Source organism: Pseudopodoces humilis, chromosome 27 (genome assembly GCF_049639895.1).
Source record: "Pseudopodoces humilis isolate 2021_Gansu_Grassland_sample_001 chromosome 27, ASM4963989v1, whole genome shotgun sequence".
NCBI lineage: Eukaryota > Metazoa > Chordata > Aves > Passeriformes > Paridae > Pseudopodoces > Pseudopodoces humilis.
Window position 1 is genome coordinate 867,501 of NC_142226.1, and position 14,628 is coordinate 882,128.

General features: G+C 60.3%; 1 protein-coding gene across 1 annotated transcript in view; it reads right to left on the reverse strand.

The window, feature by feature from the left end:
- Window positions 1-12,793, reverse strand: part of NKAIN1 (sodium/potassium transporting ATPase interacting 1) — a 29,867-nt gene extending 17,074 nt beyond the window's left edge. The window contains exon 1 of the mRNA XM_088067475.1: window positions 12,651-12,793. Within this exon, the coding sequence (XP_087923601.1) occupies window positions 12,651-12,704 (54 nt within the window). The 5' untranslated portion in view covers window positions 12,705-12,793. The remainder of the gene's footprint in view (window positions 1-12,650) is intronic.
- Window positions 12,794-14,628: the final 1,835 nt, after the last annotated feature.

Consider the following 14,628-nt stretch of genomic DNA (forward strand, 5'->3'; position numbering starts at 1 on the left):
TAGGGTTTGGGGAGCTTGGGTTAGATCTGGTGGATTTGGGTTTAAATTGGGGAGATTTTGTCCTTAAATTTGGCAGATCTTGGGCTCAAATTTGTGGGATTTGGGGCTTAAGTGTGGGAGATTTTGTTCTTAAATATGAGGGGATCTTGGCTCAAATTTGGGAATCCTGGGTTTGACTTTGGGGCACTGCACAGAGTGAATAGGATGGGAAACCAGGAGAGCTGTGGAAAGCCCGACTCCCTAAATCCCAAATTCTGGGAATGAGCCGCAGACAAAGGCTGGGGCTGGACACGGGAGGGGAACGGGCAGGGAAGAGCAAAGGAATGGGACAATCTGCTCCAAAAATTTTCCGAAGCCCACCGGGATGGGGCAGGATGGACGCTGGAGGAGATGCCCCCACCGGCCAGTGGTGGACAAGGATTGAGCCACAGGCAATTCCCATGCTCATTATCCCGGTTCCGTTCTTTATCCCGACTTCTGGGAGAAGCCAGGGGTATTATTCCCCAAATCTCAACCAGTGCTTTCAAGACAACATTAATACAATCCAAAAGAGGAGGGGGAAAAGAATTAATATATTATATATAAATTTATATATATATATATATATATAAATCCAATTTACTGACTTATTTAGCGCCACTTTCCGTAATCAATTCTCCCAGGGAAGGAACCCTGATTAAAGCCAAGCGCATCGCTATGGAAACCGGCATTCCCTCCTCCCACGGCCCACGGAATGGGAAGGAGAAGCTCGGGTGAGGAAATCTGCCTGGTAACAACCCCGTTAATGAACCGGGGAGCAAAAATAATCCCTGCGAGCGCTGTCGCCGCCAAAGGAGCAGCCGGCGGCAGCCGGTGGGGAGGCGAAACGGCTCCCAAAATATTGATTTTTCTGGGATTGTTTTGGAGGAGGAGGGGATGCTCCCACATCCTGGAGGGATGAAGGGGACAGCTGGAGGTGGTCCCCGTGTGCGCCCACCCAGCCCGGTGGGTGTGGGTGTTTCTTCCAGCGTTTATCCCGTTTTTTTAGCTTTAAAATCCAGGATCAAACCACGCAGGTCTGAGGGAGAGGCTGCCCGGAGAGGAGGGAGCTGCCGGCGCAAATGGGATTTATGGGATGAGCCTGGTGGATTTCCCTCTCCTCGGGGTAATTCCACAAGCCACGGGCACCCTCGACTCCGGGTGAGGGCCACCGCCACCCCCCACTGCCCACTCCCATCCTGGGCTGGAATCCTGGGGGAAATGGGGCTGGAATTTGGGCATCTTGGCCTTGGATCTGGTGGGTTTTTGTGCTTAAATTTAGGGGAGTTTGGGCTTAAATTTGGGGTTTAAATATGGGAGAGTTTATGGGAATAAAATATGGGAAACCTTTGGTTTAAATTTGGGGGACTTGTATTTTAAATATGGGGCATCTTGGGCTTAAATATGGGAGCAGCCCCCCATGGGTGAGAATTTCTTGAAGAATTGGAGATTGGTTCTTATTTCACCATTGGATAATGGGAGCTGGAGGGTTTGGGGGTCTCCTCCTGGCTGGATGAGCAGCCTGTAAGGAGAAGGCACTGGATGCACCCAAGGCAGGGAGAGAAATTCCCGATTTCCATGGGATGGAAGAAAATGATGGGGGGGTGGGAGTGGTGAGTGGCAGGGAAGGGGCTGCGGTGTTTCCTGAGCCCTCAAGGAGCTTCTTGGGGTGCAAAAATCTGCCCAGGACATCTCAGTGTCCATGGAGGAATTCAGTAACAATCCCATCAACATTTTCCCTAAAATCCCTAAAATCCCCCATCCCTGCTCCTGCTTCCTGGAGTGGAGCCCCTCTGCCCTGGCAGTGGGACCGTGATCCAGGCAGGATCCCCCAGGACCAGAGCATCCCACCATTCCCATCATTCCCACCATTCCCACCATTCCCACCACTCCCACCATTCCCACCATTCCCACCATTCCCATCATTCCCACCATTCCCACCAGTCCCATCATTCCCATCATTCCCACCATTCCCATCATTCCCATCATTCCCACCATTCCCATCATTCCCACCATTCCCACCACTCCCACCATTCCCACCATTCCCATCATTCCCACCATTCCCATCATTCCCACCATTCCCACCATTCCCATCATTCCCACCATTCCCACCATTCCCACCATTCCCACCATTCCCACCATTCCCATCATTCCCATCATTCCCACCATTCCCATCATTCCCACCATTCCCACCATTCCCATCATTCCCACCATTCCCACCATTCCCATCATTCCCACCATTCCCACCATCCCACCATTCCCATCATTCCCACCATTCCCATCATTCCCACCATTCCCACCATTCCCATCATTCCCACCATTCCCACCATTCCCATCATTCCCACCATTCCCATCATTCCCACCATTCCCACCATTCCCATCATTCCCACCATTCCCACCATTCCCATCATTCCCACCATTCCCACCATTCCCACCATTCCCATCATTCCCACCATTCCCACCATTGCCACCATTCCCATCATTCCCACCATTCCCACCATTCCCATCATTCCCACCATTCCCACCATCCCACCATTCCCACCATTCCCACCATTCCCACCACCCGGCATCCCGGGCCTTTCCCGACTGCAGGAGCTGGGGAGGCGTCCAAAGGGATGCGCTGCCCTAATGGAACCGGAATATTTGGAATAACTCCTTCAGCGTAGGAGCCAGCGCTGCTGATCCCGATGATCCCTCTGCTGCTGATCCCAAGGATCCCTCTGCTGTAGATCCCAAGGATCCCTTTGCTGCTGATCCAAATGATCCTTCTACTGTTGATCCCAAGGATCCCCCTGCTGCCGATCCTAATGTTCCCTCTCCTGTAGATCCCAATGATCCCTCTGCTGCAGATCCCAATGATCCCTTCATTGTCGATCCCAATGTTCCATCTCCTGTAGATCCCAATGATCCCTCTGCTGCAGATCCCAATGATCCCTTCATTGTAGATCCCAATGTCCCATCTCCTGTAGATCCCAATGTTCCCTCTCCTGTAGATCACAAGGATTCCTCTCCTGTGGATCCAAATGATCCCTTCACTGTTGATTCAAATGATCCCCCTTCTGCAGATCCCAATGATCCCTTCACTGTAGATCCCAAGGATCCCCCTGCTGTAGATCCCAAGGATCCCTCTCCTGTAGATCCCAATGATCCCTTCACTGTAGATCTCAATGATCCCCCTGCTGCAGATCCCAAGGATCCCTTCACTGTTGATCCCAATGTTCCTCCTCCTGTAGATCCCAATGATCCTTTCACTGTAGATCCCAAGGATCCCCCTGCTGTAGATCCCAATGTTCCCTCTCCTGTAGATCCCAACGATCCCTTCCCTGCAGATCCCACGGATCGCCCTGCCGCAGATCCCTCCATCCCTTTCCCGTCCATCCCGGGGAGGCTGTGCCGGGCATGAACCGTCATTAACGGCAGCCACCGGCGGCCGCCGCGCTCGGGAGCGCATCAGGGACTCCTTCCACAGCCGGAGAAATTGCTTTTATTAATTACTCCTCCCTCCTTCCATCCCCAGCGCCTGCGGGAGGGGGTTTTGGGATGGTTTTGTTTGGGATGGGTTTGTTTGGGATGGGTTTTTTGGGATGGGTTTGTTTGGGATGGGTTTTTTGGGATGGGTTTTTTGGGGATGGGGTTTTTTTTGGGATGTGGTTTTTTGGGATGGGTTTTTTTTTGGGAGGGTATTTTTGGGATGGGTTTCTTTGGGATGGGGTTTTTTTTGGGAGGGGTTTTTTGGGATGGGTTTTTTTGGGATGGGTTTTTTTTTGGGATGGGTTTTTTTTGGGATGGGTTTTTTGGGATGGGTTTTTTTTGGGGATGGGGTTTTTTTTGGGATGGTTTTGTTTGGGATGGGTTTTTTTGGGATGGGTTTTTTGGGATGGGTTTTTTTGGGGATGGGTTTTTTTTTGGGATGGGTTTTTTGGGATGGGTTTTTTTTGGGATGGGGTTTTTTTGGGATGGGTTTTTTTTTTGGGATGGGTTTTTTGGGATGGGTTTTTTGGGATGGGGTTTTTTTGGGGATGGGGTTTTTTTTTGGGATGGGTTTTTTGGGATGGGTTTTTTTGGGATGGGTTTTTTGGGATGGGTTTTTTTTGGGATGGGTTTTTTGGGATGGGTTTTTTTGGGATGGGTTTTTCCAGCCCCTTTGTTTGATGGGGGTCGTGGAGGAGCAGCTCCAGGGGCTGGATCCATCCAGGGCCCTCCCTCTTCGATGAATCCCTTAAGGACATGATGGGACACTGGTGACATCCCAAACCCTACACCCGACAGGGACTGAGCCCATCCCCCTGGCATCCCACACTGGGGAAACCGGGATTTTCCCCCCAAAACTGGTTTTCCTGCTGTAACCCCGAGGGATGGCTCTGCCAGCGGGGTGATGGGTGCTGTCCCAGCCCATCCCCCTCATGGACACACCCACGGCAGGGATGAGGTTTTCCACCTGGAATCATTTCGGGAAAACCCGACCCAGCAGCACCAGGGCCTGGACACAGGGCTGGAGTCACTCCCCGTGTGGGACCCCCGTGACGAGGACATAGGAACGATGCTCCCACCACTCGGTGGGGTCCCCCCGTGGGGTCCCCAGCCCTGGGCAATGGGGCTCTGGAGCTCTCCACGTGTTCCCTGTGGGCTGGGGGACACCAGCCCCACACCAGACCCCGCTAACGAGGGCGCCATTAATTGCCAAGCCCTCGCCCCATGTATAATTCAAGGCCCTTTGTTAGGGCCGGGTTTGCTTTGTCCTGGAAGTGCCACCCTACCCACAGCTCCTGCTGGGGGGGGAGGGGGTTGGATTAAAAATAATTAGGGCCTGGGGCTGCTGCGAGGTGGGGGATGGGGTCGTTAGTAGGGTTGGGGTCATTAGTGGGGTCAGCAGCCCCCTGATAGAGGAGGGGATGGGGCAGGCACAGAGCCTGGAGCAGCATTCCCCATGGAAGGAGGGGACCCCAAAAGGTGCTGGGAGCATCGGGCCTGTGTCCAGGCCGTGGGTGCTGCTGGGCCGGGACTTGCCCCCACATTTTGAGATGGAAATCCTCATTCTTGCTGAGGATTTACCCTAGAGATGGTTTGGGGCCTGTGGGTGGGACAAGGACTCTCAGTGTGACACTTGACCCGGGCTGTTCCCACTCAGAGCACGTCAGGGTTTCCCTGGGGCTCCCATGAGCTTCAGCATTCCAAGGACCCTCCACTCCCACCCTGAGCATCCCCCAGGCTCACCCGGAGCACCCTTCACTCATCCCGGGCACCCTGAGCTCCCCCATTTCCCTCTGGGGTTTGTTCCTGGCAGTCCCCGTGGGGCAGCACGGGGGCAGTGCCACCGTTCCAGTGACATTCCCACAGCTCCCAAACTGGGACAGTCACTGAGGCCACCCCGGCCCTTTGCCTTCCCAAATCCCAAATCCACCAAAACTTCCACGTTTTCCTGCCCCAGCACGAGGGGAGGCCGATCTTCCCTGCTCCGGCTCCTCTCCGCTCCCTGGTGCCCATTCCCGCTGTTCCCAGGACACACATCCGTGCTGGGAAAGCGCCTCGCTATCGATCCCAGAGGGCTAATTAGCCCTCATCAAGGTAATTAGCAGGGCAGTGTCCCCTGTGTGTGACAGCTCAGCCGCCACCCCGGCCCTGCTCAGGGACAGCGAGGGCAGGGAGGCTCAGGGGGTGACAGGACACGGTGGCTTTGCGGTGTCACTGTCACCGCTCAGCACCCCGGGGGACTCTGGTGCCCTCTGCCAGGACAGAGCCGGGGGTGGGCCCGGGGTGTCCCTTCCTGTGACCAAACCCCCTTTGGGTGATTCCCACCCCAGCATGTCCTGCAGGCAGCCCCAGCTCATTTATAAAATCATTTGGATCCGATAAAGAGAGGAGTTTCTCACACTGAGGGTGGGCAGGCCCTGGCACAGGTGCCCAGAGCAGCTGTGGCTGTCCCTGGATCCCTGCAGTGCCCAAGGCCAGGCTGGACACTGGGGCTGGAGCAGCCTGGGACAGTGGAAGGTGACCCTGGGACAGTGGGGGTGACCCTGGGACAGTGGGGGTGACCCTGGGACAGTGGGGGTGACCCTGGGACGGTGGGGGTGACCCTGGGACAGTGGGGGGTGACCCTGGGACAGTGGAGGTGACCCTGCCATGGCAGGGATGGCCCTGGATGGGCTTTGAGGTCCTTTCCCATCCAAATCCGAACATCCAGCGTCTGTGATGTTCCCTCCGAGCAGCCACAGACCCTGAGCCTCTCAAGAGGCTGCTCTGCCACATCTCCCATCCTCGGGTTCCTCTTCCCAGCCCCCTCCCAATGGCTTGGCAATAGATTTTGGGATGGGACACGCACCTGGATTCACTTCCAGGGGGAGTCTCCCGTGCCAGGCTCTGCTCACCACCATCCCCTCGTCCCACACCTTTCTCCAGCGATGATTTTATTCCCTCTTTCTGCCTAGTCCTGAAATGAGCATCACTGATTTTGTGTAGCGCTAATTTTTTTTTTTCCTAACAGAAGCCCCCTGGGATTAAACCAAATTCTTTAAATCAAATTGTTTATCAGCATCCAGACATTGCTGGGGCAGCTCAGCCCCTTCCAGCAGCCAAACCTGTGAGCTCAAGAAGAAACAAGAGCCGGGTTTGGCTGGGCAAGACACATTTTCCCAGCTCTCCGTGATCCCACCTGTTTCAGGCTTTCCCGCTCACATCAGCCTTTCCTTCCCGGGCTCTGACAGCTCCGCTGTCAGCCCAGGCTGCTTTCAGCCCCATCCTCTTTATTTTCTCTACAACCCGGCCCTCTGAGACATTTATTCTGCAGTCCCCCTCGCTCCCAGCTCTGTTAAGAACCGCCATGAATGATTTAGGGAGTTCTTCAGGCGGCCTCGTTAATCCTCTTGGGTGCACATTAACCAGTCCTGCAAATTTAGACTTACGGCTCTTTAATCGCGGTTTTAATTGCGAGCTGTGAGGCTCTGCCTTCCCAAACACGCGTCAATAAACCTTTACAGCCCTGCCTGGAATGTGGATGTGCCGGAGGATGCTCATCCACGCGGAGGGCTGAGCTGGCTGATGCCTCTCCCCGGCCACCCACAGCCCCGGGCTCCCGGGCTCTCGGAGGCTGAGCCGGGCTGGGCTGGGCTGGGCTGGGCTGGGCTGGGCTGAGCTGGGCTGGGCTGGGCTGGGCTGGGCTGGGCTGGGCTGGGCTGGGCTGGGCTGGGCTGGGCCGAGCTGGGCTGAGCCGGGCCGAGCTGGACTGGGGGTTCTCAGCCTTTAAAACCACATTTCCCACCCTGGGGCCTGCTCTGGATCCTCATCCCTGGCGGATCCTCATCCCTGGGGGATCTCATCCCTGGGGATCTCATTCCTGAGGGATCCTCATCCCTGGGGGATCTCATCCCTGGGGATCTCATTCCTGAGGGATCCTCATCCCTGGGGATGTCATCCCTGGAGGATCTCATCCATGGGGGATCCTCATCCCTGGGGATCTCATCCCTGGAAGATCTCATCCTTGGGGGATCCTCATTCCTGAGGGATCTCATCCCTGAGGGATCTCATTCCTGAGGGATCTCATCCCTGGGGATCTCATTCCTGAGGGATCCTCATCCCTGGGGATCTCATCCATGGGGGATCCTCATCCCTGGAGGATCTCATCCCTGGAGGATCCCTCCATGCCGGCACCTGTGACCCCATTGAGCCGCAGGGGTCGCTCCCACCCCACGGCGAGGGGATGTGGGGCTGCGAGGGGGCTCAGGGGAGTGCGGGGCTCCCCTCGCCATCCCCGCGCTCCTGCCAGCCCCCCATTTCCATGGCAACCATGCAAATGGGAAAGCTTTCCATAATCATTAGGGAGCGGAGCGGAGCAGTACAAACAGTGGCGGCAGTAGATTACAAGCCCATTATGAACAGTCGCACCTTCTGAGCGCTGGTAATTACACCTAATTGTGCATTTAATTGTGTAATTGAAAACCTCCATCCCGAGTTCAGCCCGGGCTCCTTTCCCCCTTTCCGGGTGGGGGGAATGCGGCCGGGGGCGGCCCCGGGGTCCCGGAGCCAGCCGAGGACAAAAGATGCCGGCAGACGTCGGAGGAGGGTGGTTCCCACCGGTGCTCCCGGTGCTGCCCAAATCCAGGGAAATCAGAGCAGGAAGGGAGGACGGAAGGGGACGGGAGGGCCACGGAGCCCCCGGGGGTGCAGAGGGGTCGCGCAGGGCGGGGGATGAAGGATCATCCTCTCCCTCCACCCATCCCCGTGAAGCCGAACTCCTGAGCTCCTTCTCCAGGCTCGGAGCCGGGGGTCACATTCCAGAGGCTCCCGGTGCCCCGAGCAAACCCCAGGGCTCGGGGAGAAGACGGGACGGACCCGCGGCCCCTCTCCTGGACCCCAAGGCCGCAGGAGCGGGGTCCCGCCAGCCTGGCAGGCTCCGGCAGGCGGGAGGTGCCAACCCAGCTCTGCTTTTCCAGCCAATTAAAGGAGAAGAGAGAAACAAAGAAAAAAACGAGACCCCGGTTGGAAGCGGCTCCCGACTGTGCCAGCCGGAGGTGGGAGCACGGAGCGCCCCTGTCCCCACCCAGCGAGCGGGCACGGGCATCGCCACGGCCCGATGGAGGAGCCAGGTCGGGATTGGAGGAGCCGGCTCAGGATGGAGGAGCCAGGTCGGGATGGAGGAGCCAGGTCGGGATGGAGGAGCCAGGTCGGGATGGAGGAGCTGGCTCGGGATGGAGGAGCTGGCTCGGGATGGAGGAGCCGGCTCAGGATGGAGGAGCCAGGTCGGGATGGAGGAGCCAGGTCGGGATGGAGGAGCCAGGTCGGGATGGAGGAGCTGGCTCGGGATGGAGGAGCCGGCTCAGGATGGAGGAGCCAGGCCGGGAGGGAGGAGCCGGCTCGGGATGGAGGAGCCAGGTCGGGATGGAGGAGCCAGGTCGGGATGGAGGAGCCAGGTCGGGATGGAGGAGCCGGCTCTGGATGGAGGAGCCAGGTCGGGATGGAGGAGCTGGCTCAGGATGGAGGAGCCAGGTCGGGATGGAGGAGCCGGCTCGGGATGGAGGAGCCAGGTCGGGATGGAGGAGCCAGGTCGGGATGGAGGAGCCGGCTCGGGATGGAGGAGCCAGGTCGGGATGGAGGAGCCAGGGCGGGATGGAGGAGCCGGCACGGGATGGAGGAGCCGGCTCGGGATGGAGGAGCCAGGTCGGGATGGAGGAGCCAGGTCGGGATGGAGGAGCCAGGTCGGGATGGAGGAGCCAGGTTGGGATGGAGGAGCCGGCTCGGGATGGTGGTGCCGGCTCGGGATGGAGGAGCCGGCTCGGGATGGAGGAGCCAGGTCGGGATGGAGGAGCCAGGTCGGGATGGAGGAGCCAGGTCGGGATGGAGGAGCCGGCTCGGGATGGAGGAGCCGGCTCGAGGAAAAGCAGCCGCAGCATCCTGAGCGTGCCCGCGGGGCAGAGAGCGTGGGGTGGGCCAGGGACACGCGACAGCAGCTGGGCAGAGCCGGCCTGAGAGCTGCCAGCAGTGAATATCCAGATATCCTGATATCCCAATGTCCCAATATCCTGATAGCCTGAAAGCCTGATAGGCCGACATCCCGATATGCCGATGTCCCAATATCCAGATATCCCGATGTCCCGATATCCTGATATCCCGATAGCCCGAAAGACTGATGTTCTGATATCCTGATGTCCTGATATCCCAATATCCCAATATCCCGATATCCCCATGTCCTGTATCACTGTCACCAGGGCTGGCACAGCCCTGGGCAGCAGCGCAGCTGTCCCAGCACCACCAGGCTGCCGAGTCAGTGAATGAACGCTGTGCCCCGAGCAGGGCGGTGTCACCTCCCGTCCCTGTCCCTGTCCCATCCGAGCCCTGAGCAGGGCGGTGTCACCTCCCGTCCCTGTCCCTGTCCCATCCGAGCCCTGAGCAGGGCGGTGTCACCTCCCATCCCTGTCCCACTGTCCCATCCGAGCCCTGAGCAGGGCGGTGTCACCTCCCGTCCCTGTCCCACTGTCCCATCCGAACCCTGAGCAGGGCGGTGTCACCTCCCGTCCCTGTCCCTGTCCCATCCGAGCCCTGAGCAGGGCGGTGTCACCTCCCGTCCCTGTCCCTGTCCCATCCGAGCCCTGAGCAGGGCGGTGTCACCTCCCGTCCCTGTCCCTGTCCCATCCGAGCCCCGAGCAGGGCGGTGTCACCTCCCGTCCCTGTCCCTGTCCTATCCGAGCCCTGAGCAGGGCGGTGTCACCTCCCGTCCCTGTCCCTGTCCCATCCGAGCCCTGAGCAGGGCGGTGTCACCTCCCGTCCCTGTCCCATCCGAGCCCGAGCAGCTCTCATTTCCCAGAAGGAAAAGGTGAATCCCACACCAACAGCTCAGAGTTTGTGTCTTTCCTGATGGGAAAACCAGCAAATCCTGGACGTTTATTTTATACCATCTCATGATGAATATTGGCGGGTGGCCCCCCCCGAGGCGGGGCAGGGCCGGTGGGTGTTTGGCAAGTGGATTTTTCCAGGGATAAAACCATAAATGGAGGCAAACTCTGGGTTGTGCTGCTTGTCCCCGGGACTGGAGTCACCCAGCACTCGCAGCATGGCCACGCCAGGGTGAAGGAGCTTGGAGGACGTTTGGATGCTCCAAAGGAGCTCCCTGTGGTGCCGTGGCCCAAAAAACAGTTTCCCAAAGTGGCTCGGGTGTGGGGTGGAGCGGGCAGGGCTCTGCAGGGCCCCTCTGGATCGGGGCCCCTCTGGATCGGGGCCCTTGTGCCCAGTGGGTGCTCCAGCTGCCCCTGGAGCCTCCACGGCTTCCCCGGGAGCAGGTTATGAATTTTGGGAAACCAGCCGGGACATGAAAGGTGGCCACGAGGTGACAGTGGCACACGGGGAGGTGCCATCCCCATGGAGGGGGTGAAGCAGAGGAGGGGAGCAGGTTTGGAATCATCCCCGCTCCCTGTTGCTCCATCCCAAAGCTCAGCTCTGCCTGCTCCAGGGGCTGTGTCACCTCATGGTGGCCCCGCTCACCCCAGGGGATGCCTGGGTGGCACTGCCACCTCCAGCCTGTGGGGCTGGCTCAGCGCCGGGCCCTGGGTGGGCTCGCAGACCCCTCACCCCGGGATGAGGAGCTGAGGGTCGGGAGCATCTCCCCACGGCTTTGGGCGGGGGTGGTGGGGGGGTGGAAGCTGCTGCCTTCAAAACCGGGAAGGAGCTTTGGAGAGCATCCCAAAGGATGAGCTGGTTCAGGGTGAGCCTGGAGCAGAAAGGTCCCTGGTAAGGGATTGGAGCCTTTGGGGATGCCAACAGCACCAGGACACACGGGGTGAGGGTGGAGGGGACAGCCTGACCCCAGTCAGCAGCACAAAGTTCCTCTGGCTGTGAGCAGGAGCTGCTCTCCCAGCCCAGGAGCTCAATTCAGCCTTCCCCTGGAATGAACAGATTATCGGATCTGGGATATCTCGGGGAATAATCACCAACAAAGCTGCTGGAAGCTGAGTGGTAGAAAGGAATGTGACCAAAAACCAGGAAACTCCTGCCCAGCCGGGAAAGCCCCGCTGGATTTATCCTGAATCAGGTGAGCGAAACGCCGAGCGAGGCTTCACGGAGTGAAGCGAGGGGACAGCTGGGGACACAGAGGCCATCCCCGCTGGGAACGGGGGGTTCCAGCCTGGGGATGATCCCCCTGTGCCTCTACTGCCCAGGGCTGAGCACTGCCTTCATCCCCCCAGCAACACTTCGTGTACCCCCCTCCAAAAGTGGGGACCCCTCCCCACCCGCTGTCTTCTGGAGGATGCGGAATGGACAAGAGCCGGGAGGAAAGCGCCTGTCAGCAGGATGCCAGCACCATCTCCGGAGAGCTCCGGAGCCCGTTCCCATCGCCGCGTCCATCCATCCATCACCCCCCGTCCCCGGGGACACGGCGAGCTGACCCCGCAGATCTCAGCAGTCCCTCCCTGCTCTCCCCGCCGTGACGAGCCCGGCACGGCCGCGGGGGCGAGTTGGAGGCTGCTGATTCTCCATTAACGCACCACCCGGCCGGGATAATTAATCGCAACCTCGGCGGCGCTGGTTTGAGCAGAAACCCCCCGGATCCCCCCCGCGCTCCGTTCGCCGGCTCCTCTGGCAGAGCCTGATGAAGATTGATTCGCGGGCGGCGGCAAGAGCGGCACGGAATTGTCACGGAACCCGACAACCCCGTTCAGATCAAGCCTCTCCTTTCTCCCTGCCTCCACATCCCGCTGTCCCCCCGCCGCGGGCAGCTGGGTCCCGCTCAGGAGCGGGAGAGTTTCCAAAGTGCTGGCAGCGGCTCCAAGTTTCCCTCTCGCCCCGACTCAGGGGACCGGCACCCCGCGACATCCGTGGAGTCACCAGAACGGGAAAGCGCGGGCGGGAGTGAACTCGGAGGGAAGAGATTGCAGTTGGGAACAAAGCTCACACCTGCTGGAGACGCAACCTCGGGCACTGACAGCGCAGGGAAAGGGTCCCCATCCATCTCCCCGGCCAGCGCTGGCTCGAGGCAGGAGATGAGGGTGGCATTGCCTATCTTTTAGATCAGCATTTTTCCTTTTCTGCGGGCTTTTTTTGGGTGATGGCGAGCCGGTCCCAACGCAAGGTCACCGCGGAGGCGGCGAGGGGAGCGATGACAGGCAGCATCTCGCACAAAGCACCCCCGGCATGCCGATGAGCCTTACCAGCTGCAGGCAGCAGAATCCCACCAGCGTGCATCGCCCGTTGCATCTCCCCATGGCTCCCCAGCCGGATCCTCGGGGCTCCCTCACCGTGGCCGCGCTCCGCCGCCGCTCTCCAGCTCCTCACCAGCAGCCCCTTGCCCACCCGGGGAGCGTCACGGGGGGCTCCAGCACCATGTCCCGCTCTCCAGCCTCCGGCCAGCCCCGCCGGCTCAGCACAGCGGCGGGCTGGGCTCGGCGCGGGGCATCGCCCCCCTTCTCCCTCCGCCCCCCGCCCCGCTACAGCCCGCTCGGGCGGCGCGGGGGCCGCGGGGCCGCGCAGCCCTGGCCGCCCATCCCCGGCCCGGCCCGGCGCGGGGCCGCCCGCTCCGCTATTGTCTCCGCACAGCCGCGCTCCGCGCCCCGGGCGGGCGGGGCCGGGCGGCGCGGCCGGAACAAGGCGGGCCGCGACAGCCAGCGGGGCGCGGCGGGCGGTGCGGGCGGGCGGGGCGCGGGGGGGGCCGGGCACTCCGCGCCGAGCCGAGCCCTTGGCGGCCTCCGGGGGCGCGGGCAGCGCGGCCCCTCCGCCGCATCGCGGCTCCCGCCCGGCCTTATCCTTAATCGTCAGCGTTTTGTCTTTTAAATCGCAGATTTTTGTGATTGTTCTTTTTTTTCTCTCCGGAGCCAGGTGCGGCCGGGTGAGACCCTGGGGAAGGGCTGCGAGATGCTCCCCCCGTATTCCCCCCCTCATCCCCCGGCCCTGCGGCCCTTGGGCGGCGCCTGGACCCGCAGCACAGGGACCCCGCCGCCTCCCCTGGGGTGGCCATGCCAGCGCAGCAGCTGGCCTTGCGGGGAGGACAGATGGCTGAGGCCGGAGGGAGCGCCCCACGTCCCCCCGCGGAGCCCCGCTCCGCAGAGCCCGCTCGGCACACGCGGCTGGGGCCGGGGACGAGCCCCGGCCGGGGGCAGGGTGCCCGGGCAGGGAGCTGGGTGCAGACGGGGCTGCCACGGCCCCTTACCGCCACCCACCCGCTCGCCTTTGTTCTGTTTTCACTGCACACCTTCGGGGACATCGCAGAGCGACAGGAATCACCGGGATGCTGCTTTCCCAGCGCTTTAGAAACCTCTGGCTGAAATGCCACCCGGCAGAAGCACTTGGAAACAGTTTGCTGCTTTTAATTTCCATGATTTCTTAATCCTCAGCGCCGATGTTCAGAAGGAAGCGCCTCCTAAAGCAGCCCCACACAGCCTTAGGTGTCAGAGCATCCGCACGGCACCCGAGACATGAAGCTGCATTTCCGTGTGTGGTCCAAGCTCATCCAGGCTTGCCAGGGCTCATCCCTGCGAGCTGCTGGGACCAGCCTGCAGCACCTTCCGTACCCTGAGCTTCCCCTTCCTCCTCCGCGACGGGGATTTCTCTCCCCCCCGGGGCTGTTCCGTGCTCCCAGGGGCATTTGGGGAGGCTCGTGAGTGGCTGCAGGACGGGGCTTTGCAGAAAGCGCTTGGCTTTTGTGCACTGAGAAGCACGGAGCGCGGAGATGCAGCTCCTCAGGGACGCTCTGAGCCGCGCTCCTGGGAGCAGGAGCAGACTGAGACGCGGTGTTTGAGGCCACCTCTGTTTATTCCACCCTGGCCTGGCTGAGGGAGCTCCGCCAGCCCTGAGCATTCCCCCAGCTCGCTCTGCAGGCTGCCGAGGATCCCTGAGCTGGGACACCCCCTCCGTGGGCTGGACTCCAGCCCTCCCAGCTCTCCTGGCTCCGGGATCCCCAGGATTTCACCTGGGAGAGGTTCCAACACCTCCATCCCATTGTGTCCCGGGCTCGTGAGGGTTGTCCAGGTACAGGCACAACTCCAGGGTTCAGCTTTTGGGCTCCTCTGGGATTTAAACACAGCAGAAACTGGGAGCGGAGGGATTGGGGTCTCCCTGCATGATAAGGACAAAACCACCTCACAGCATCTCCTTGGCCATGGCCAGGCCCAGCTCAACCCTCCTGCAGCCCCC